Below are 22,479 nucleotides of genomic sequence, written 5' to 3'. Positions count from 1 at the left end.
ATTGGCACATATGTTATAAAGGGAAAATATAGTTTGTCTTGAAAATCTTTTCAGAAATGGAGGAAGTTTTTGCATTTTGATGAAATAATGTAATCACAAATCCCTCAACACCCTAGCACTGGAAATTAAATGACTAATTACTTTTCCTTCTTAAATATCCAATTTCACACTGAGATACATCACACTATGGAAGTAAAATTGATTGAGATCAGGGATCCATGTCAACTTTAAGTGTAAATAGCTACATTCTCACTGTTACTGTATATTTCGCTACATGACAGCTTAGCAAAAATCTACAACACATTTTAAGTGTGAAGCCCTGACATGAGCTAAAGAGTCTTAAAAGGCAAGTATGGTCAGCTTCTGGTTTCGTTGGCTTGTGCTCCCACTTCTGCTGCAGATGCTTTCAATTGTCAATTTACTGCATTCAATTGCCCTTTAGACTAAACTACCTCTTAAGAGGAAATGTAACAAAGGAAAATAGAAATTAAATGGATTTTAAGAGAGAGAGAGAGAGAGAGAGAGAGAGAGAGAGAGAGAGAGAGAGAGAGAGAGAGAGAGAGAGAGAGAGAGAGAGAGAGAGAGAGAGAGAGAGAGAGAGAGTTCTGTGAAAATGCCCTAGGGGGAGTTGTGCTCCATTAGATTCACTCTCACACACTCAATGAAGAGCATCTCCTTTGCTAGTCACCACACCGTCAACGACCGATACCTCAAAATCTCGTCCTTAAATTCCTTAACCCCTCAACTCTGCAAAAAAAGCCTGCAAATCTAATTTACGAACACATCCATCCCTGGATTACATTCAGAGCACAAAGGCAGTAAAGGAGATTCCGTGCTGACCAAAACAATGACTGCTAATTAGCAATAATCTCATAATTCAATCTGAAGCACTAGGCAACACACAAACTTCCAGTCTAGCCGAGTCAGAATTTAAATTAGATTCAGTTCTACAATGCAATCCCTCTTTAACCCACATGCGATAAGAAATGCACTGTCCCAGTGAACCGGAACAAAGGCAAACCAAACTAGTCAAACTATGTCCAACATAAGTCTATCTGCATTAGCTATGGCCCTGTCCCAAATGGCACACTCCGGACTTGTGGACTTCCTCAGAGTCCACACTTTGCTGACGTCATGTAGTGCAGACCTAAAGGGCCCTTGGCGCGAGTCCACGAGGGCGCATTGAGAGGTATTTTTGGGACAGACTCGATCGTCACGCCGGAAATAGGAAGACGGTCCGGTTGTTGTTTAAATATTATATTTCTACATTTATATATGACTCAGTAAAGCCCTGCCATTCGGTTCTATTTATTTAATGAATCATGCGATCGTAGCCTATTATTCAGCAAGCTATTTATGTTTATAAAATATAAATATATATTTATATTTATGTTTGAGATATCAACCACTGGTTGATGACCATAATGTTTGTATAAACTGTAGGTAATAACTGGTAAAATGTACACATAGGTCATAAAAACCATAATGATATTTACACTTAAATATTTTTTTCTCTCATCCATGTTTACGTGAGCGAAAGCTCCTCCCATTCGTTGTCTGATTGGCCTTTCGCAAATTCGCAAGGATTCCTGGGTAGTTAAAGTGCGTGAAGCCTGCATCTATGCGGGCTTCGCGGAAGACCGCTTCAAGGGCACAAAGGGGGCGCTGCTGAGCACACTTCAGAGAGTTAAAGTGATGAATGGGACGGCCTACGGACTCGTAGACTCAGCGAGCACGCGCAATTTAAGTCCACGAGACCGAAAGTCCACATCAAGTGCGCCATTTGGGACAGGGCCTATATGGTCTAAACGTGTAACCTTTGACCTCTAAGAGTCTTACTTTAAGAACAGATCAAGCAGAGCTTACACATCTTAATGCTGCTCGTCTTGTTATCCGCGATCTCTCGTGAGCGCTCGGTCTGCGGGGAGGCTCAGGGACAGTTGCTGGCATGTAGAGTAACACATAATGAAACTGAATTTAACAGAATGATCAATACGTGCTGTTAACTAACAGGCTGTTAAGCAAGTCATTGTCTGAGCATGTTACCTTTACAGCATGTACTAAATATCTCAGATATAATATATATATATATATGGTTCGAGAATCTATGTTATATACCTGTGGTTACTTTTATTTAATATATCCATTACCATTTAAAAGTTATTACAATTTAAAATAACTCTTCTCTATTTTAGTATGTATTCCTGTGATGGCAAAGCTGAATTTGCAGCATTTTATGTATATTTTGGTGCAAACCATAATGTGCTTTTTTTAGGATACTTGAACAGTTGAATATAAATATAAATCATTTGTAACCTTTTTAAATGTTTTTACTGACACTTTTTGTGTTTACTGTTACTAATAAGTCAAGTCAAGTCAAGGATATATGTATAGCGCTTTTCAAAATACAGATTGTATCAAAGCAGCTTCACAGTATTAAATTAAAATAATAATAAAACGTCCATGTGTAAAGCTGCAGTGAGTGAAGCGTTCTGAACTACCAAGAACAGAATATCTGAGAGCTGTTAATACATATTATTAAATAATAAGGTTACACCTTAATTTAAGATGATGTAGTTACAGTGTACTTACTCAAATTAGTACTGAGTAATATTACTAATTAACAACACATACTTACTATATAGAGTTACACTTAGGGTTAGGTTTTGGGGATGCACTTCATTTTAAGGTGTCATTAGTTTCCTTTAGAAAGTTTTACTTGGATATTATAGATTTCCAGGTGACATTTTGTCTATTTAACAATCCCTAAGCAAGTTATAGCCATTTATTACAACATTATTATAGGCGATTTTCAGTGAAATGCTGTTTTTTTTAAACTGACAAGATGTGTCCAAAAAAGTTCAGGAAGTAAAATAAATTGAAACAGTGTTATATAATAATAGAACACTGAAGCAAAAGTGACTTTGTATGTGTGTGTGTGTGTGTGTGTGTGTGTGTGACATAACAAACACACATAGAGCCAGAAGTAGTGTAACCAAGCTGTTGAACTCTCTGTTTAAATGTCCTCAGACCCCTGATGCTGCTTTCCCCCGTCTTACATCTCAACTGAACTCAATTCAATTCATTTATGAAAATAAATTCATGGGCGCTGCTGACATATAGCACACAACATCTGATTCTCTCTGACACATGATAATGTGCCGTTGCAGATGAGAAAACACGGACATGTTCATGCCTCCGGGGCAGTGGAGCACTACAGCACTTCCAGACAGGTGGCAGAATTAACAGGCAAAACTCATTTTTATATTCCCCCTCTGGAAGCTTGTCTGGATGCGATTTAGGTTATGACAAAACCATGTGAGAAAAGTAGTACATCAACAACAGGACTTACATGTCTGTGTGAGGAGATACCCGTGCTATATATATATACATAATAATTATTTCTGAAGGATCATTTGACACTGAAATTGTACTGATATTTCATAATTTTTTATTTACGTAATACATTACAAAACAGTAATGCACTGTATATCAATTGATTTAAAAAACAAAACAATAATCCATAATTTATTATGGTTTAGATGATTTTGAATGTTGCATGAAAGTTAGGTCACATTTGAATGTGCTGCATGGACAGATATGATAAGTTGTGCACACACTGTATGCAAAAAACAAAGCATAAAGTCACACAAACAGACTTTCCATCTGCTGTTTTAAAGACTTGTTCTTCAGTGAGATCATCTGTAGCCTTTCATCTGTTCAGAAGTTTATTTGCTTCCAACATCGTCCTCCACAATTTTTAAAATATACATCGCAAGTTCTCTTCAATCTATACCAGCGGGCACACACATTTCATCAGCCAAACGTCTGCTGCGGTTTACACATACACACATGGGTTTCCACGTTTTATGGGGACTTTCCATAGACATAATGATGTTTATAAACGTTATATTCTATCCCCTAACCCTATTCAGCCATCACAGAAAACTTTGTTTTTAACATTTTCAAAAAACATAATTCTGTATGATTTATAAGCTGGTTTCCTCAATAATCCCCACAAGAACAAAAATTGTACAAAAAACAAATACCTGAACAACACCCCTGCATGCACGCACACACGCACACACACACACACACACGCACACGCACGCACGCACACACACACACACACACACACACACACACACACTGATTCTGACTGGACAACAATTCCTTCAGATTAAAGACAGTCCTTTGATGAGATAATATCCCATAATCCTCTTCATGTCATGGGTGGTCACTGTAACCTCAGCTGGGTCCTCTCATTTACACTCCACTAATACCAGCAGAGCTCGTCCTTGAGAAACGGCCGTGGGGATTGGGATCGCTGTAATGCTAACAGTGAAGGATGGGAATAATGGACTACAGGATGACCGGATGTTTAATCTGGTTTCACAACAAGGTATGTTGCGGCGTAAAACAAGCTTTAGCTGTTTGGGGCACAATTTTAAAAAAGTTACTCTCATTAAGTTGTACATTTGTAGTGTTCATCAAATCTTAATTAAAAAATAAACTATTAACTATAACAATTATTTAAATAAAATGCCACTTAAAGAGAGTCCACTTTCATGAAGGTTTCTTTACACACTTAAGTACACTTAAGTGTGTGTGTGTGTGTGTGTGTGTGTGTGTGTGTGTGTGTGTGTGTGTGTGTGTGTGTAAAGTTTGAGCACAAAATACCCCACAGATATTTTTAAATAGCATGTTAAAGTTGTCACTTTTTGAGGATTTGCAAAAACGCACCATTTTGTGCCTGGCCCTTTAAATGCAAATGAGCTGCTGCAGAGGGCGGGGTTTCAAGAGCTCGTGTGTGTTAGCAGCTGCGATTACCTCACGCACACACACTAAAATGACAGAAACTGTTCTGCCTTTAATGTTAAACCGGAGTCAGACAAAGATGGAGAGACTCAAGAAGAAGTGACAACATGTAGAAGCAACAGGACGTCTCTGAATGGTTAGTTGATGAATTTATGTTGCTGATGTGGAGTTAACTATCTTCAATTAGCATATTCTGTCATGATAATCTATAAATCGCTCGTATAGGAACTGTTGTGAGATGCAACAGTGACTTTCTATTGCATGTGAAAAGATGGATGCTAAAGTTTGAGCTGACTCACAAATGTGCTCGACTACAACAACTCTTCCTCTTCTCAACATGGACTGTGTGTTCAGGGGGCGGGGTTCATGTAAATCTTAGGGTTGGTGATGTCACTAAACCCGGAGGAATGTCGTGTAGTTCCTACCAGCCGTTTGTTGTAGTCCTTTTCTTTAAAAGCAAATATCTCCCTTTGCTTTGAACTTTGAGTATTGTAACTTTGCAGATGTTGTTTTTGCTCAACATTACACACTAACTAAAGTTAGAAAAGTCAAATCATACTTTACCACCCCTTTAAATGAATCTGTTCATGAATGATACTAATACAGCTACTGATGCCTCGATGTCTGTTGTCCAAACCCTTAAAACGTGAACGTGAAAAGTGAACTTAAAACTCACATAAACCCATAATAAATGTCATATTTCCCAGTTCCCTTCCTACCGGTGTAACAGGATAAATACAGAAATTGAATAAAGTTATAAAACATCAGTCTGTACTGCATACATTATAAATACATAGAGCGTGGCTTTCTGACCTCGTCTGCTTTTCATTAAAACACAATACACACGGCGTTTGCCAAAATGCATTAAGCTCACATTCAATCACTCGTATTGATTAAACACTGAAATAATCAAATATTAATCTGATCTGGATTCAATCAGTATCTAGGAAACGAGTCTGTGTTTTTCCAGTAGATTCTGTCCCCTCTGGAATGCAGCTGGATCATGGAAAACCAAGTCACACGGACTGCTTTGTGCTCGAGAAGAGAGAACGAGGGTTACTCATATACACCGCTCCCAGAAACACCGTCAGATTTCCCATCATGCTTTGGCACACCGCCTCCATCTCTCTATGTTTGTGAACCTAAAACATGCTCAGTACAAAATGGAAAAGTGTAGAGGACATTTCACACCCCTGTCCCAGACGCAGAGCTCCCTGCCCACGGTTGCTCGGCTGACGCTTCACTCAAAGCCGGTTAGACGTTTTTTTTTAATGGATGTTCGGCATTTACATTTTAATTACGCCTATGAATCTTTGAGAGTTCTGTCGATCCCTGAGACTAATCTGTGGACGCCTTTGGCTAGGAAAGCTTTGAAACAAATGGCCGCCAAATAATGGCTGGTCAACACAACGTTGCTTTACAGATTTTAAAGCCGCAGTGTGTCTTTTTGGTTGCACCAAACTGAACTGAACTGAAAGGATAATAACCAAACAGATGAGTTACAGACTAAAGATGACGTTTCCAAACAGAAAATACCACGGTTTTCCCACAACTGTCTGAAACTAGCTATCCCTTGTGAAAATGAAGTGTTGAATGTGCACTTGTAGTGTACTTCAAATCTTGAAAAAGGTCTTGAAGATAATATACATTTAGTGAAATAAAAGGACACTTAAGTATACTTAAATATAGTATACTTTTTAAAGGGCACTTTGCAATGTCAAATGTTTTAAATCACGTTTACATTTTTTTATGCTTTAAAGTACACTAATTTTACAGTGTTGACTAACATAAGGAGTAACTGTAGTGTGTATTTAAAGTAAATATACTAAATTGCACCATCATTAGCAATGTGTAATTTTAATTATATAGAAATACACAACGCATGTTTCAATAGAAAATACATAAAAGTATATTTTAGTCGGTAGTCTTTTCAAAAGTGTGCTAAAGTGTACTTCTTTTTCACAAGGGATAATATAAAACTATCAAAGCAAACATATGTTTACTTAGCTCTCATATTTCAGATAACTATATACAAGTATGTGTGGGTGGGTCAGAAGAAATATAGCTATGTGTAGATCCTTGACTCTCCGAATATTCATCATCTGTGTAAATGTTAATTTCCAGCAAGAACGCATTCCTTTCATCTCCTCCCTGTTATTTTTTTCCAGGATATCAAGGCACTTTTGTTTTCAGTAAAGCACCAATCTCAGGATGACAGTCTGTTATTTTCGCTGGCAGACATTTCATTTTGTGAAAATGAGAAGTAAATATCCATTACTGGAATCTTCCTTGATGAAGGAAAGCTCTACAACAGCCTCTCCATTTCTCACCGCCGGTCTCTCTCTCACACGCACACTCAAACACACGTTTGTCCCTGTAAAGTTCAGGTTTATTCTTGAGCGTGACATCCAAACAGATGGTCTGGGATCTGAGGAGGACACTGACTGAGGGAAGCACACTCTCCTGCTCACCTGGACTTTACTTGACAGCCAAAATACTGTTTTGAGGGGTTCGAAAACTTGTAAAATGTGAAAGAAAAAAGAAATCTGCATATACGCACTTTGAAGGTGGAATAGAAATGTCTTTCCTAGTTATAAGAAATAAAAAAATACAGAGCTATTTTTAATGTTTCAGTTTCTCCTAGAGATAATTAATTATACTATATAGTTGTATACTGTAATATATTGAATTAGCTGTTATTTTGATATTTTATTTTTCATGTTCATTTTAGTTAAATTTGTAGTAATTTATTTTTGTGCTTCTTTTTAAATATTACTATTTAAGTAAAAAAAAAAAAATCCGTTTTATTTAGTTTTAGTTTTGACTTATTTCTAGTTATTTAATGCTTTACCTCAAGCTTATGGTAACATTTCAAATGTATGTTTTTCATCTAATATTTATTTATTGTTTATTTTATTTTTAGTTATAGTTTTAGTTAAATATAATTGCCCTGCAAGGTATAGCTCACCAAAAACAAGACGACTAAACAAATTCTGTCCACTGAAATATAGCACATAAGTCATAGACTTTCATTCATTTTTTGGTTATTTTTTAATCATTTTGGAGCTTGCCAGCTAAGATCCTTTTAACATGGACATTTCTGGCAATCGAAGTTTTACCCTGTTATATGGTAGGGGGCGCTATTACACATCTTCTGAAATAGTACATTATCTCCAGATCAAAACACAGGTGAAAAAGAAGCAGAAACAAGCGATAGAAGCATTTCTTACGCACATGTAAAATAATGTGAAAATCAAACATTCAAAAGCATACAAATCAAAACTGCCGAAAGTTACTGAATGAAATGTCGACCCAGGACGAGGTCTCCACTTTTAAGCAGAAGCTCAGTTCTTTCTTTTGATATATTGAATGTTCAGATATTCATACAAAACAAAATATCTCCATTTATCTTCAGTAGAAGAAAGAAAATCATAAAGGTTTCTAAAATCATGATGGTGAATAATTTTGGGGCAAACTATATCTTAAAAATAGATAAAATAGAGACCTTTCTCAGATTCATCTCACAAATTCATCTACAGGTTCAACAATGTGTGTCTCAAACTGTTCTGAGAATTTCTCAAAGATCTCAAGTCTGAGAACTCAACATGACCTCAAACATTTCTCATAAACTTCTTCTGAAACCAGATTATCTGAGCTATGCTATCCTCATTCATATTACTCTGTGTCAACATTTCTCTTCTTTTTGTCTATTTTTATTTCTCCCAAGGTTTCTTTTTGCAATCTCCGAGCCATACAAATCTCCTTTGGGTAAGTTCAGACCTGGCTGCAATATCATAATAAAGTTTTGCTGTCAGGAAAGATGGAAGGTGGCATCTCAGTTCACTGAGTAAAAAGTGCAAGCACTGTCTGCAACACACACAAAAAAAATCACTACTGAACATCTCTGAACTTTTTTCATGACTTCAGCAGAATCCGTCACAAAACGGATTCATTACCCGGCACAGAAAACACTCAAATCACTGCCACAGGCCGTTCTGTTTCCATCTCCCACCTGACATTTAAAGCCACAGTGGGCAGCGTTCCCCCTGATCTGAGACGCCAGAAAGAAGGACACCTCCCGCGCTTTTATTGATAGCGTCTCATTTCCATTTCTAGCCAGCGGCGTCTGATCCTGTCACACATTGTAGAGCTGAATTTCAGCAGTGACCTCCCTGGATCGATACTTAATAAGCTTTTGTGCAGTCGAGCCCATTTTGCTACAATCTGCAATTTTTTTTATGCCCATTATGGGAAATCCAGCTGACTAGGTGTATGAAGTGGAGTCGCAGAATGTATCTGCATCTCACAGCTATCGGTTGATGGATGCCTGCAGACCAATGCAAACGTGAAATACTATCATCCTCACCACTGCTTCTCTCTCTCTCTCTCTCTCACCGGTATATTATGAGTAATTCAATACTCTGCAGAGGGTTTAAAAATGAGTCAATGGCACTGTGTTCACGCTTCACGGCTCATAAACAACGGAATAAAAAAATAAAATAAAAACCAAGGTGAATACAAAAAATGTGTGAACATAAAAGCTAATTGACAGCAAGTCCCATCATTCATATCTGATTGAGTCTAGGGCTGGGAAATATATAATCGAATCTTTGCATTATATAGTATTCCTGGTAATTTTGCTTAATATTTGATGAATGCACTTTTTTATTTAAATGCACTTTTGAATTTGCCCTTTCGTAAAGACGCTAGAGATATTTTTTTCTAATAATAAATATATTTAAGTAGCAAAAAACTGCTTGAGTTTATTTCCATTATTGAGATTAAACTATCGCTTCAATGATTAATTTGCATTATCACTTAGATATGACCAAGGAACGTGTGGAAATTTTCAAGTTTACCAAAATGTCAAACTACTGTTCAAAGTTTAGAATTATTACAATTTTTTAATTGTGTTTTAAATAAGTATTTTATGCTGACCAGTCCAAGGCTGCATTTATTTGATAAAGAATATAGTAAAAACTTTGGTAACGCTTTAGATTACAGCCCGGAAAGTACTGCGTAATTACAATGAAATTACAGTGTAACTTTCGGTAATTACAGTGTACCTATAAAGTATGTACGTGTAAGTATAGGGGGACATAATGTAAAGTTTTGGAATAAAGGGGCAACAACCAGGAAAATACTGCGTAATTAAAACTAAATTACAGTGTAACTTTCGGTAATTACAGTGTACCTATAAAGTACGTACGTGTAAGTATATAGGGAAACAATTTAAAGTTTTGGAATAAAGGGGTAACAACCAGGAAAAAAAAAAAAATTATTTAGGCAAATTATTAAGTATTTTAGAACTACGGGGTACTTATACTATAATACAATCTTACTTTTGGGAGCAATTTAGCGAGTAGGCTACATACACCTTTTTGTAATAATAGTGTATACAAATACATAAAGGCTTTTTTCAAATTACGGGGTAGCCTATATATCAGTGCATTTATAAAGTAGGCTAATTTGTTTTTATTGCAAAGGTGCACTGATTAAGTTGTTTCAAGGCAAGTAAAACTATTGCAACTTTTTTTTTTTTTTTTAATGCTGGGGAAATATACTCTTGTTTCATGTAGTTACAGGGTAAGTATGACATTGCGGGCCGTAAATTAAAGTGGTGCTTCTTACCCTCTTGTTTCTTGTAGTTACAGGGTAAGTACAATAAAAACACATGTAAACACACAATCTGATATCACTTGGAAAACTTTATTTGATTTTGAAAAACAACTTATTTTAAAACGGATTTACAACACTTTCTCTTGCTTGGTTTCCTCCTCCTCTTGTTCCTCTTCTTCTTTCTTTCCACTGATAAATCTTAAGAAGGAATCCCATGTCTCTTGCTATTCTGTATTATGTGTTAAAAGAAAATACAGTACAGAAATGTCCTCACCATTTACTCATCTTTTACCCTCATGTCATCCGAGATGTATATGAATTTCCTTCTTCAGATTAACACAATTTTTTTTTTTAGAAAAATATATAATCTCTGTGAATGCATAATGCAAACCCATGTGTTCCTAAAAGTTGACATCAAACAGCACATACAGCAATAACTAAAGTAATCCATACGACCCCAATGGATGAATCAATGTCTTCTGAAGTGAGACGATAAGTGTTTGTAAGAAAAATACCAAATATTTAAACATTTTAAAGACTATCGCTTCCGTTCCGACCAACTGTCACTTGCGCGTGCATGAGAGGGTTGAGTTCACGCTTGACACGCGTGACGTAAGCGCGCCGAGAAACCGAATGTCGATTTTTTTATTTTTTATTAATGCTCACAACAAAATACAAACAATAACACATAATAATAATGAAAAACAAACAATACAGAAGAACAGAGATGGCAGTTCTCGCGCAAGTTTCACATCTAACTCCCGCGAGAACGTAATGAACGCGTGAAGCTTCACCAAACACGAAGCCAAGCCGACTCTCATGCACTCGCTGGACGCTGGTGACAGTTGGTCGGTAGCGAAAAGATGAGTAAATTACGAGAACATTTCTGGGTGTACTGTATTTTCTTTTGATACATAATACAGAATAGCAAAAGACTCATTCTTAAGATTAGGCTAATCAGTGGAATGATAGAAAAAGAAGAAGAGGAACAAGAGGAGGAGGAGGAAGTAGGAAGCCATGCAAAAATGTATACTTTCTGTCAGGACTTTAGTAGCCTATTTGAAATGAAAAGTTGATTTTAAAAAAGGAATAAAGTCCTTTTTTGAAATAAGTTGTTTTTCAAATAAAGTTTTCCAAGTGATATCAGATTGTGTGTTTACATGTGTTTTTATTGTACTTACCCTGTAACTACAAGAAACAAGAGGGTAAGAAGCACCACTTTAATTTACGGCCCGCAATGTCATACTTACCCTGTAACTACAAGAAACAAGAGTATATTTCCCCAGCATTTAAAAAAAAAAAAAGTTGTAGTTTTACTTGCCTTGAAACAACTTAATCAGTGCACCTTTGCAATAAAAACAAATTAGCCTACTTTATAAATGCACTGATATATAGGCTACCCCGTAATTTGAAAAAAGCCTTTATGTATTTGTATACACTATTATTACAAAAAGGTGTATGTAGCCTACTCGCTAAATTGCTCCCAAAAGTAAGATTGTATTATAGTATAAGTACCCCGTAGTTCTAAAATACTTACAGTATAAATAATTTGCCTAAATAAATTTTTTTTCCTGGTTGTTACCCCTTTATTCCAAAACTTTACATTGTTCCCCTATATAATTACACGTACGTACTTTATAGGTACACTGTAATTACCGAAAGTTACACTGTAATTTAGTTTTAATTACGCAGTATTTTTCTGGTTGTTACCCCTTTATTCCCAAGACTTTACATATTGTTCCCCTATACTTACACATAAGTACTTTATAGGTACACTGTAATTACCGAAAGTTACACTGTAATTTCATTGTAATTACGCAGTACTTTCCGGGCTGTAATCTAAAGCGTTACCAAAACTTTAATATCGTGAAATATTAAAACCGTAATACACTACCACTCAAAAGTTTGGGGTCAATCTAATAAATTAATCATTTTATTCAGCAAGGATAGTAAAAAAACAGTAAAGGCATTTATATTGTTACAAAAAAATATATATTTGAAATAAATCCTGACAAAATATACATCACAGTTTCCACAAAAATATGATGTAGCAGCAACTGTTTTCAACATTGATAATAAGAACTATTATTAATTCTTGAGAACCAATAATAGTTGATAATTATTGAGAAGCAAATCATGTTCGAATGATTTCTGAAGGATCACGTGACATTGACGACTGAAGTAATGATGCTGAAAATTCAGCTTTGATCACAGGAATGAATTACATTTTAAAATATATTCAAATAGGAAACTGTTCTTTTAAAATATAATAATATTTCACAATGTTGGGTGCTGTCCCTTTAAGGACGTTGATTCTGTGATTGCCAAGGCAATAAGCCGGTAGAAAAAAAGGGAAGGAGAAAGCCATGTAATCCTTATGTTGAGACTTGCTGAATTTCTGTAACAATCTCAGATGAAACTATAATATGAAATGATATATTCCCAGCGTGTTTGAACACATAAATGTGCACATAAATACACCACACTACACGTAAACTGCAGCAACAACAACTAAATGTGTGCATTGTAAGCGCAAGAGGAATAAAAGACAAAATCTAAATCCAAGGTAATGTTATCAATTCATAACACACAATATTACCATTTTACTGTAAACACGCAGTGTGCAGCCTTGTTAAGCATAAGACTTCTTTCAAAAACAAAAAAATAATAACTATTCCAAAGTTTTGACCAGTTGTGTACAGTATATCCTCAGATCTAGCCGCGTGTTACGTAATAGCGATGGCCTTTACCACATTAGCAGCCCTGCCTCATGAAGCCTATCAGTGAACTCTGACAGAATAAGAGTGAGACACAATGACAACGCGACGGGAAAGTTCACATGTTGCACATCTAACTGGCTAATTAGCAACAGACGGAGCACCAGCGTTCCCATTACCCAACATGAGGGAAATACTGAAGCTGTCTTTGACTTCCTCCACTCGTCTGCGGATGGTTTCCACGAGATGCTCACCTGCAACAGGAGCTGGGCGCTGGGAGAAGAAAGCAAACGAGATTGATGAGGCATGTTCAATCGCTGGGTTTCGTTGGCATCAGCTGTGCCCCTGGAGTCGAGCTGGTGTCAAGGCTTTATGTGTTACACATATCTTTGATGTGAAGGTAGTGTGACAATGACAAACTGGCACCTGTCCTGCCACGGCAAAGAGAGGCTTATTTGAAGGTCCCATTAAAGCAAAGATGCTCACTAATAGAGCAGGGAACCATCTGTATCGTTGACTACTCAATGGCACCAAATCTGTAAAACTTGAACACTCTTCCACCCTCTTTCTACTTCGTTTATACCCCAAACTTATGGCTGACTCAAAATTTGAAACCCAATTATTTTAGATTGAAAAATGCCAATGGTAAACATAGGTTGTAACTATCATTATTATTTATACTCCCAAATGCTCCAAATATATATTTTTTGCACAGTTTTCTGAAGCTGTACCGTGCTAATACCATATTGAATTAACGATATTATTCTGTAGTACATTGGTGTACCATAACCATGTAAATGGTACATGGTTTAATATCATGTTATCAAAGTTTCATGCTACTAACACCAGTATACCATGCTGACTTTACACTACTTGCCTAAGCACATTACAAACTTATATTATTCTGTTTTATCACAAAGGGTTGTATGTGAAAAAATGCCATGTAATAAACATGAAAGATTAGTGCACAAAATAACTTTTATGATTCTCAATTAATTGTATATTATGAAGCCTAATCTCTGACTGTTCCACTTCATACATGACTCATACATTGCATCCCTCATTTATACATTTCAATCTTTAAGAGGCCGTTTACACAGAATGCATTTTTGTAATCCTTCCATTGTGTGCATGCCAGGACGTGGCACTCAAGTTTAAAGAAGTTCAACTTTTTAAAAAACACATTGTCCTACGCCAGACAACACAAAATGCAATCTGTGTGAGCGGCCCCCTCTGACTGTTTCTTCTTCTCATTGACCCGCACAAGTCCCGGCTCGCTACTGCCTCCCTCTCTGTCCCTGATAAGAATGCCCACGCGTCCACATCCGGAGGAGGAAAGCCGAGAAGATTGAAAGCAGATGAAGGAGGCGCTGGAGCGGCGGGTGTGGCGGACTCATATTTCACTCCCTAAAGGCTGATTAAAAGGCCACTCGGAGACTCTGGCTCTCTTGGCAGACTTCTGCTCTCTGACTGACATCCCTGCCGCTTTGATTCCTCAGTGCGAGAGTGAGCGAGCCATACCAGGCTCATTCTCGCATTCTCTCGCTCTTCGATTGGCCCTCTTGACCTTCTATTCTAGTCTGAGAGGATGATAAACACTGAAAAACAAACCAGCCTTCACATTTAACTTGGAAACATTGCTGCTGTGTAGAGGAGACACTTCAAGACTCGTTGCCATCTTTTAACATAAAAGCCATTCATTGTATGTGTGCCGTTTTTGGGAGTCAACTTACACTCTAAAAAATGCTGGGTTGTTTTAACCCAAATTTAGGTAAAATATGGACAAACCCAACCGTCGGGTTAACATTTTTAATTAAACAATTTAACCCAACGGCTGGGTTTGTCCATATTTTACCAAAATGTTTTAGAGTGTAGATACCCAACAACAACATTAATTAACAAGCTAGACATACATCCACAAAACAGTGTTTTGAAGCTCTTAAAAAGGAAAGCATACAGTACCAGGTGGCAACTGTACCAATGTCTGTCATCTTTTTCTCATGAAGTGATAAAATCACATTTTTTCTCAGGTAGTCTGAGAACTTTAGTGAGTATATACTAAATTAACATCAATTTTAGAAATGTAGGGTGGTACAACGCCCCCAGTCTCACACGTTTCATTAAAAAAGTTGGTTTAGCTGCATGATGCATTGTGGATAAATGCACTGACTTGAAGGCGAAATGTAGGCCAAGGGTTGGAAATAATATGATGAAATACTTCCATAAATTGAGCACAAACTGTAACATTTGTTGGAAGTTTTCTTTAAACTAGAACGACAGTGGCAGTGAATAGAAGCGCAATTCAGTACAAATGTGCAGTCGTTTCACACCTCAGCGATTCCCTTTCTTCTTACCAAACAAAGCGTCACCCTCGGGACACATGTTCTCTGGCCTTGTGGCACAAAGTTTGACTAGCAGACATTCTGAATCCCACAATTGCAATGGATTGTGCAACTTGGCCTATTTCCTTCTGGTCTTTACATTCCCTGAAGGACAGAAGAAAACAAATAAAGAGTGGAGGTCTTGTTTTTCCAGTCGGCGGCTGCCACGTGTGCCTGTGTGGAGGCTGGCGTGGTGCCGGAGCTCTGCGCACACAGAACAGCAGCGCTGGGGTTGGGTGTGGGTGACTGGAAGTCTTGTTTGCAGTGCCGTTGCACAGACGACAGCCCCTCTAGGGAGGCACTGCTGTGTTTTTTTCCCTCTCTGGATCCAGGACTCTTTTCTCTCTCTTACTTACACAGCTAGTCTGAGCAGCAACACTGTGCAGCTCGTACCAACCAGCTATGCACATTCCCATGACATTGCAGCAATGTCACGATGCAGCCGCTGCAGCACAGCATAGAGATGCAGCCATCTACTGTACCTAACATGCTTGAAAAAACTAGGTTTGATGTGCTCATGAAAAAAAAAATAGATCAATATATTAGTCAGTCCGATCAATCAGCCGACATTTAGTCTAAATTGGCAGATTAACAGAAATGTTCGTGTCATATATATATATATATATATATATATATATATATATATATATATATTTCTGTCATGATAACTCTCAGAGTGTTTGGCATGGTAATCGATATGACAATGTTGATATATTTGGTCTTGGCGGAATAGATCTGCTGCTGTTGCAGAGCAAGTAAAGGACAACACACTGCTGTGAGCAAGTAAGACATGCTTCTGTTTTACAATATAGCGTACATTAATTACCCATAGCAGATCTATACAGGTGGAGCTGGGGAAGGTGGAGGGTTTCTGAAAGCGCACTGCACTGCTATAGCAAAAACTGACTAAGTATTTGAAGGTTAAGCAGTGAGTTCATTGGCTATTGATACAGCAGGAACCAATCAGCTGTGCGTTATAGAGATTCAAGTTTGAGTTAAGGACCTATCAGCCTGAGCCATCTAGAGTATCATGGCCTGATGCCACACTAACCATGCTTCATTCACCACACTTGGGTATTCCATTTTATTGCCTCTATTTATTCATTATAACGTGTGCAATATCTGGCTTGTAAATGGAAGGTTACTCACATTTGTTTCTGGAGAAAACCACAGGCATTGCTCTGTCGTGATGAACACAGTACGCTAAACATGCTGTTGTTTTGGAGGAGTGCTACAAGTCACGACCCCTTAAGTGAGCTCAGCACGTCAGATCCACAAGCATTTGATCCAATAAAGATCACAGTCCTCAATGCCACTGTGCCAAAGAGCCATTCACTAAAGCTAATGACTCATTACAAAAGCAGAGCAGAGAGAAAAGGAGGTTTCCCAAAGAAGAAGTGAGTAGGAGATCTGCGCATGTGGTTCCCATCATGCCGTGGGAGAGGAAGTCCTGCTAATATTCTACCTGCTGGGAGAAACTGTTTTATGGGAGACTTGTTCCCACAATACAAGTGTAGGTCAATTAGTCTTCTAATCAACTTAATAGGACTAAGGGCTGCTTCTCATTCACCTTCATCCCTCTTTCCTCCTGCTATGAATCCTAGCTGGGCCTTAAGCATTATGTGGGTTTTAATTCATGTCTGTTAGCTTTGAGGTCATTACATGCTGGTGTACTTCAAAAGGTCAACAAAATTAGCCAAGGTGTTCTCTTCCAGGTAAATGGACCACATCATCTATCATACAACACCTTGCCCCATTTACTTCAATAGCAGCTATAGCTATTTTGTCCATGGATGCTCACTTCTGCCCCATTTTGAAATGTAATTTGAGCCATGAATGCCATTTGACTTCAATGGAGATGCATGCAGAAAAAAAGTCCTTATAATGCTGACTAGCTGATAGTTCCACTAGAGCAGTCCAAAACTCTTCATTATGACCTTCCTGCTAGTGAATAATAATAATAAATATATGGCCATCAATTATACCGAATTATACCGTGTATTATGCCAACTTATTGTGACTTCATTGACAAGCATAAGCTATTGTATATCAATCCAAAAAACTATGAAATACTGTTCATTTTTATTATGGTATTATATTACAGCCGTTCATTTGTCAAAGCACATGACTAAAGAAGGCTTTCCCCCCATATTTCTACTAGCCCTAGTTCTGTAACCACCAGAATCCCAAACGCAACATTTACAGAGATAATCAACCCAAAAAATGAGGGGATTTTTAAAAATTGCACTCCTACGCTTTCCCATCCATCCATCCATCCATCCATCCATCCATCCATCCATCCATCCATCCATCCATCCATCCATCCATCCGTCCATCCATCCATCCGTCCATCCATCCATCCATCCATCCATCCATCCATCCATCAATCAATCAATAAATCAATAAATCAATCAAGCAAGCAAGCAATTAACCAATACATTTCATTTTCAGATAAAAGTCTAAAGAACAATAATTTGCAGAAAGTTTTAGGACCATTTGAGATGGACAGACCCATAATGAGTATAAATGTTGAATATGCATTATATTTTCAAGTTCAACACATGACCTAAAATATTCTGCTAATGCAGACCAGGCAAATCTTACCCTCTACTTGCAAACAACTGCCAATAGCGAACAAAGATTCATAGCTGAGCTGTAAACTAAAGGCTACTGGCTTTAAAAAAAGCCATTTGCACAAACTTCCAACTTAAATAGTAAACACACCAAACAACCAAAACTTAACTCATCAAGCAATAACACGGGATCAGCCTGCTTCCCCTGTGGCACCACTAAAAAAGATCAGTGAACAAAGCTAACATCTCCCTCCATCTTCCACCAAATGAAGCTCTCGATTATTAATGAACGCAGCTCATGTGCTCATGCATTGCAGGAATGAAAAAGAATACATTTACAGATGATCGCGTTTGAGATGCATTCGTAATGTTGGCTTTCGGAAGATAAAAGAAAACATAATTATCACTTCCTATCAGACTCTGTCTTTTCCCTCCCTGATTTATGTCTTCCCCTCACTTTCCATTCCCTTTGTCTGCTTTTATTGTTTCGCATTTAGCGTAATATAAATCAAACCTTCAATCTTCTCATTTCAATATGACTCCCTAGCCTTAAAAAGCGACAGAGAACAGAAAGAGAGAGAAAGAAATGTGCATAAAAGACAGAGCAAGAGAAAGAGAGCGAGTGCATTACGTTAATCAGAGCAAGCCCCCTCTCAGCCATGAGAAAGCATGCCCTGGAGTCCTACATAAATGAGGTTTATTTTTGGCAACAGAATGAAGAATCTTATTTAAGGCTAGACATTTTAAATGCCTTGTCTTTTATGTATCAGCCCAAGGGTAATGTTTTTGGCTGAATTTTAAAGTAAAAATAAGGTGCAGAGGCTTGCAGCCTAAAGCTGGTGTGGCGACTGCTGGCTTTGCGTGTAAAAAAAAAAAAGCACAAAAAATAAGGCATCTTTGGACACAGTCCCTTCTCCCTCCTCGGCTCAAACCTCGATTCTGCTGATGCAAGAGCTTTGTCCGAAGATTAATGACAGGCATTTGGCTTCCTGAATCCAACACAGAGGTTAAAAAACAATCCCCCTCCAGAAAAGCCCACCGACTTTGTGAAGCAATTTCTCCCTCTCCACCATTTTACAGCAATTTCAAATAAACAACAATAGAGCAGGTCTGCTTCACAGGCAGGAAATCGGATTTGGACTGCACTGAAATGGCAATGATAGTCAGATCCAATAATGTTGTATGTTTGAGACCTCCCTTTAACTCCATCGTCTTTATGTCATCCGCATGGATGTGCTGCGTTTCAGAGTCGGAGAGTGGGAAATACCTACATGAGACCGCCCGGCGTGGATAAAGGTGATCTGCATTCAGAAATGACATATAAAGACAAAAAGAAAATGCTAGTTTATCTTGGCGTGTCTGTATAAACAACGCAAATAATTTTTAGTTTTTTTTGTTTCTCACACCTTATAATACTTGACATATCTCAACGGTAAGGATTTCTTCTGTCTGTTCGAGACCTTATTGTAAAGTGTTACCATTTTATTTTTAAATGTGTAGTTTGTACATTTATTATTTATTTTAAAATTGATTATTTATCATTAAATCGCTTACATTAAAAAATAATAATAATAATTCAAAACATGCAAACGTTATTTTCTTTCTTTAACAAATGTTAATTTTTTTTATAATAAATTATTCTTATATTCGATTTCAATTATGTTTCGCATCAACATATACCCATGCTTTTTTTGGAAAACATATACTATGTTCTTTCAAAACGTTTCAAAGCTGGATGTCCAACATCAAGTAGTTCCGTTGCACTTTTACAAGTTGGGATTTCTGACTTTTGATTGAATGCAATGAAATTCCACAACTCAAACTCTAACTCTTGTGGTCTATTTATTTCCTTCTCAGCAGGAGGCAGAATCATACACAATAGTCTCAAAGGATATTTATTAATTCATAGCAAAATAAGTGCAATTCAGAGAGGAGTAAGGAGTAGAACGTGAGGCTTGACCCTAACAGTATCAGATAACTGAACCCTGGAGACTCTCGCTGTGTCCTTCAGTATATCAAGTGCATCCTGCATGGTTAATGTATTATGATATTATATAAGTATATTGTGATATTAAGCGTCATAATACTTAAATGGATATGTTTTCCTCAAACACTATGGGTTGTCTTTAGAGTCAAATCCTGGCTCTCATAGGAATCTGCCCACTGTCGTCACCACCAGATGCAACATTTCAACAGATCCATATACTCTGAGATTAATCTGCCTCTTTTGCTCTCCCTCTTTCTCTACCTTCCCTCTCTGTTTGCTCAGTCGCATGAATCTTGAAAATCTGCCAAACAAGCCGGGTGTTGTACATTCTTCCCTCCTCTGGTCCAGACTGTATTTGTGTCAACACTGAGTAACATTACTTTTGGCTGAACATGCATGGCTGAGTCTACTACATTGACAACACTCCCAGTGGGCGATTAAAGACGCCGTTAAAACAAAAATGTTGTGGCTTTTAGTCCATACATCTTTAAATGTCATTAATATGATGGCGTACAGTTAAAATACAAACAAATTCAATTACAGTCTTTCTCTTCCTGGAAAACGTACCGAAAATATTGATGACTCATCCTGCACTGAAGGGTGTGTCCAAATTTTTGTCCAATCAAATGTGCTCTAGAAGGAGAATGCCCTTCCCCCTAATATCCCCAGCCACTGACTAACAATAAAAAGTGGTGTCATGCCTCAAGCATACACCATTTAAAAGTTTGTTTTTTAAAAGAAATGTATACTTTTTCAACAAGGATGCATTCAATTAATCAAAAGTAACAGTTAATACATGTATACTGTTACAAAATATTACTATTAGAAATAAATATTGTTCTTTTGAACTTTTATTAATTACATTAATTATTAACGTATTAATCAAAGAATCCAACAAAAACAGTTTTCAGCATTGATATTGAGAAATGTTTCTAGCATATTAGAATGATTTCTGAATGATCATGTGACACTGAAGACTGGAGTAATGATGATGGAAATTCACCTTTGATCACAGGAATCAATTACATTTAAAAATAGTTTCAAATAGAAAACAGTTGATGAGCAAAAGAGACTTTTTTCAAAAACAAAAAAATTCTTACCAACCACTTTTCGAATGGTTGAGCAAATTCATAGGATCTTAAAGTCATCATGTGTTCAGATTTCTGAGCAGAATCTATCAGTTCCCCAACATCCCTTGCCCTGTTCATATTAATAACATGATTCCTAAAGCACAGTTTAGATTACCCATATTCTCGGTGGATTAGTCGGGCCTAATCTGCTCAGCAGCCCAAGCATCGCTCCAGTATTTGTGTTTCCATCATTCCAGACACGGACAGCCTCCTGTGCAGCACGTCACAAGTCTTCTCGTGTGGAGGAGTCCGCTAATGGGGTCGTGAGAGGAGAAGCTATACGTTACAAGAGACTCAATTTTCTTGTACGTCGTTATCTCGGCCCTTTTTCATTAGCCGTCTCTCTTTTCACCCTCTTTCTGTAGGTCTCGGGTTCTCGCTTACAACCCGTCTCATTTGTAAACATGCCTGCGCTCCATTCATTCTCTCTCTTTCTCTTTCCCTCTGTGGTGCTGATGTCGCTGACTTTGTGAATGTGGCTTGAGAAACACGTCTCCTCAATTCATGCTCACAATCACACTGAGATTACCCAGAATCCCTCCGGTGAGGAAGAGGGAGACACAGCAGGCATGATTTAATGAGCAGCGGAGGCTTCCCTAGAGCAAACACGCATATACCACCATGTTTGCACACGTGCACACACCATCGGCCGGAGCTGTGCTGAGGCCTCTGGGGAACGAGCAACACAATCCATGATATGACCTTCAAGCCCAAGTGTCTCTCCTGGTCCAGATAACGGTGGGATACTTGTAAACTGCCAGTCATTCAAAACGGCAGGGATATTTGCATAAGCGTGAAGGGCAGGGTGATCTTGACTTTCTGTCATACTGCGTGAATCAAACTGCGGATACGGACAACGAGCGTCGGAGAACACTGCCAAACACAACATTTGCTGCCCAGAGGAACCTTTTATTGCTCAGAGATTGCTCTTTCATAGCTCAGGAGACTGTTGTTTCCTTCACAGTAGGTATTTTATCTCAGATGTTTCTCCTAAACTTCTTTACTGACTCCAAACATACTGAAAAGCAAAAGTCTCAATTTGCTCTCCTTTTAAGCTCATTGCTATCCACAGCCCTGTTCGGATGGGACTAGTTTTCCAGCAATGCTGGATTTCCTGTCTCCCACATATGACTGCATGTCTAAGGAATGAAAGTGTAAAGAAAAGAGAAAGAACAAAAGCACCATTTGATCATCTAATTCTGTTACACACGCACACTAGATGAATAGTCTAGAATGACATTTACAAGATCATCA

The 22,479-nt window shown here is 37.7% G+C and overlaps 1 protein-coding gene across 2 annotated transcripts in view; it reads right to left on the bottom strand.

Moving 5' to 3' along the window:
* clmpb (CXADR like membrane protein b) overlaps positions 1 to 22,479 on the bottom strand; it is a 94,419-nt gene that overhangs the window by 30,791 nt on the left and 41,149 nt on the right. The window contains exon 1 of one of the 2 annotated variants that reach the window (XM_079621144.1): positions 13,334 to 13,428. The exons of the other annotated variant lie outside the window; for it this stretch is intronic. Within the exon in view, the coding sequence (XP_079477270.1) occupies positions 13,334 to 13,340 (7 nt within the window). The 5' untranslated portion in view covers positions 13,341 to 13,428. Of the gene's footprint in view, positions 1 to 13,333; positions 13,429 to 22,479 lie in introns of those variants that run through there. 2 annotated transcript variants of the gene reach the window in all.

Source organism: Phoxinus phoxinus (assembly GCF_949152265.1).
Source record: "Phoxinus phoxinus genome assembly, chromosome: 8".
Taxonomy (NCBI): Eukaryota; Metazoa; Chordata; class Actinopteri; order Cypriniformes; family Leuciscidae; genus Phoxinus; species Phoxinus phoxinus.
This window is presented reverse-complemented; position numbering and strand designations above follow the sequence as displayed.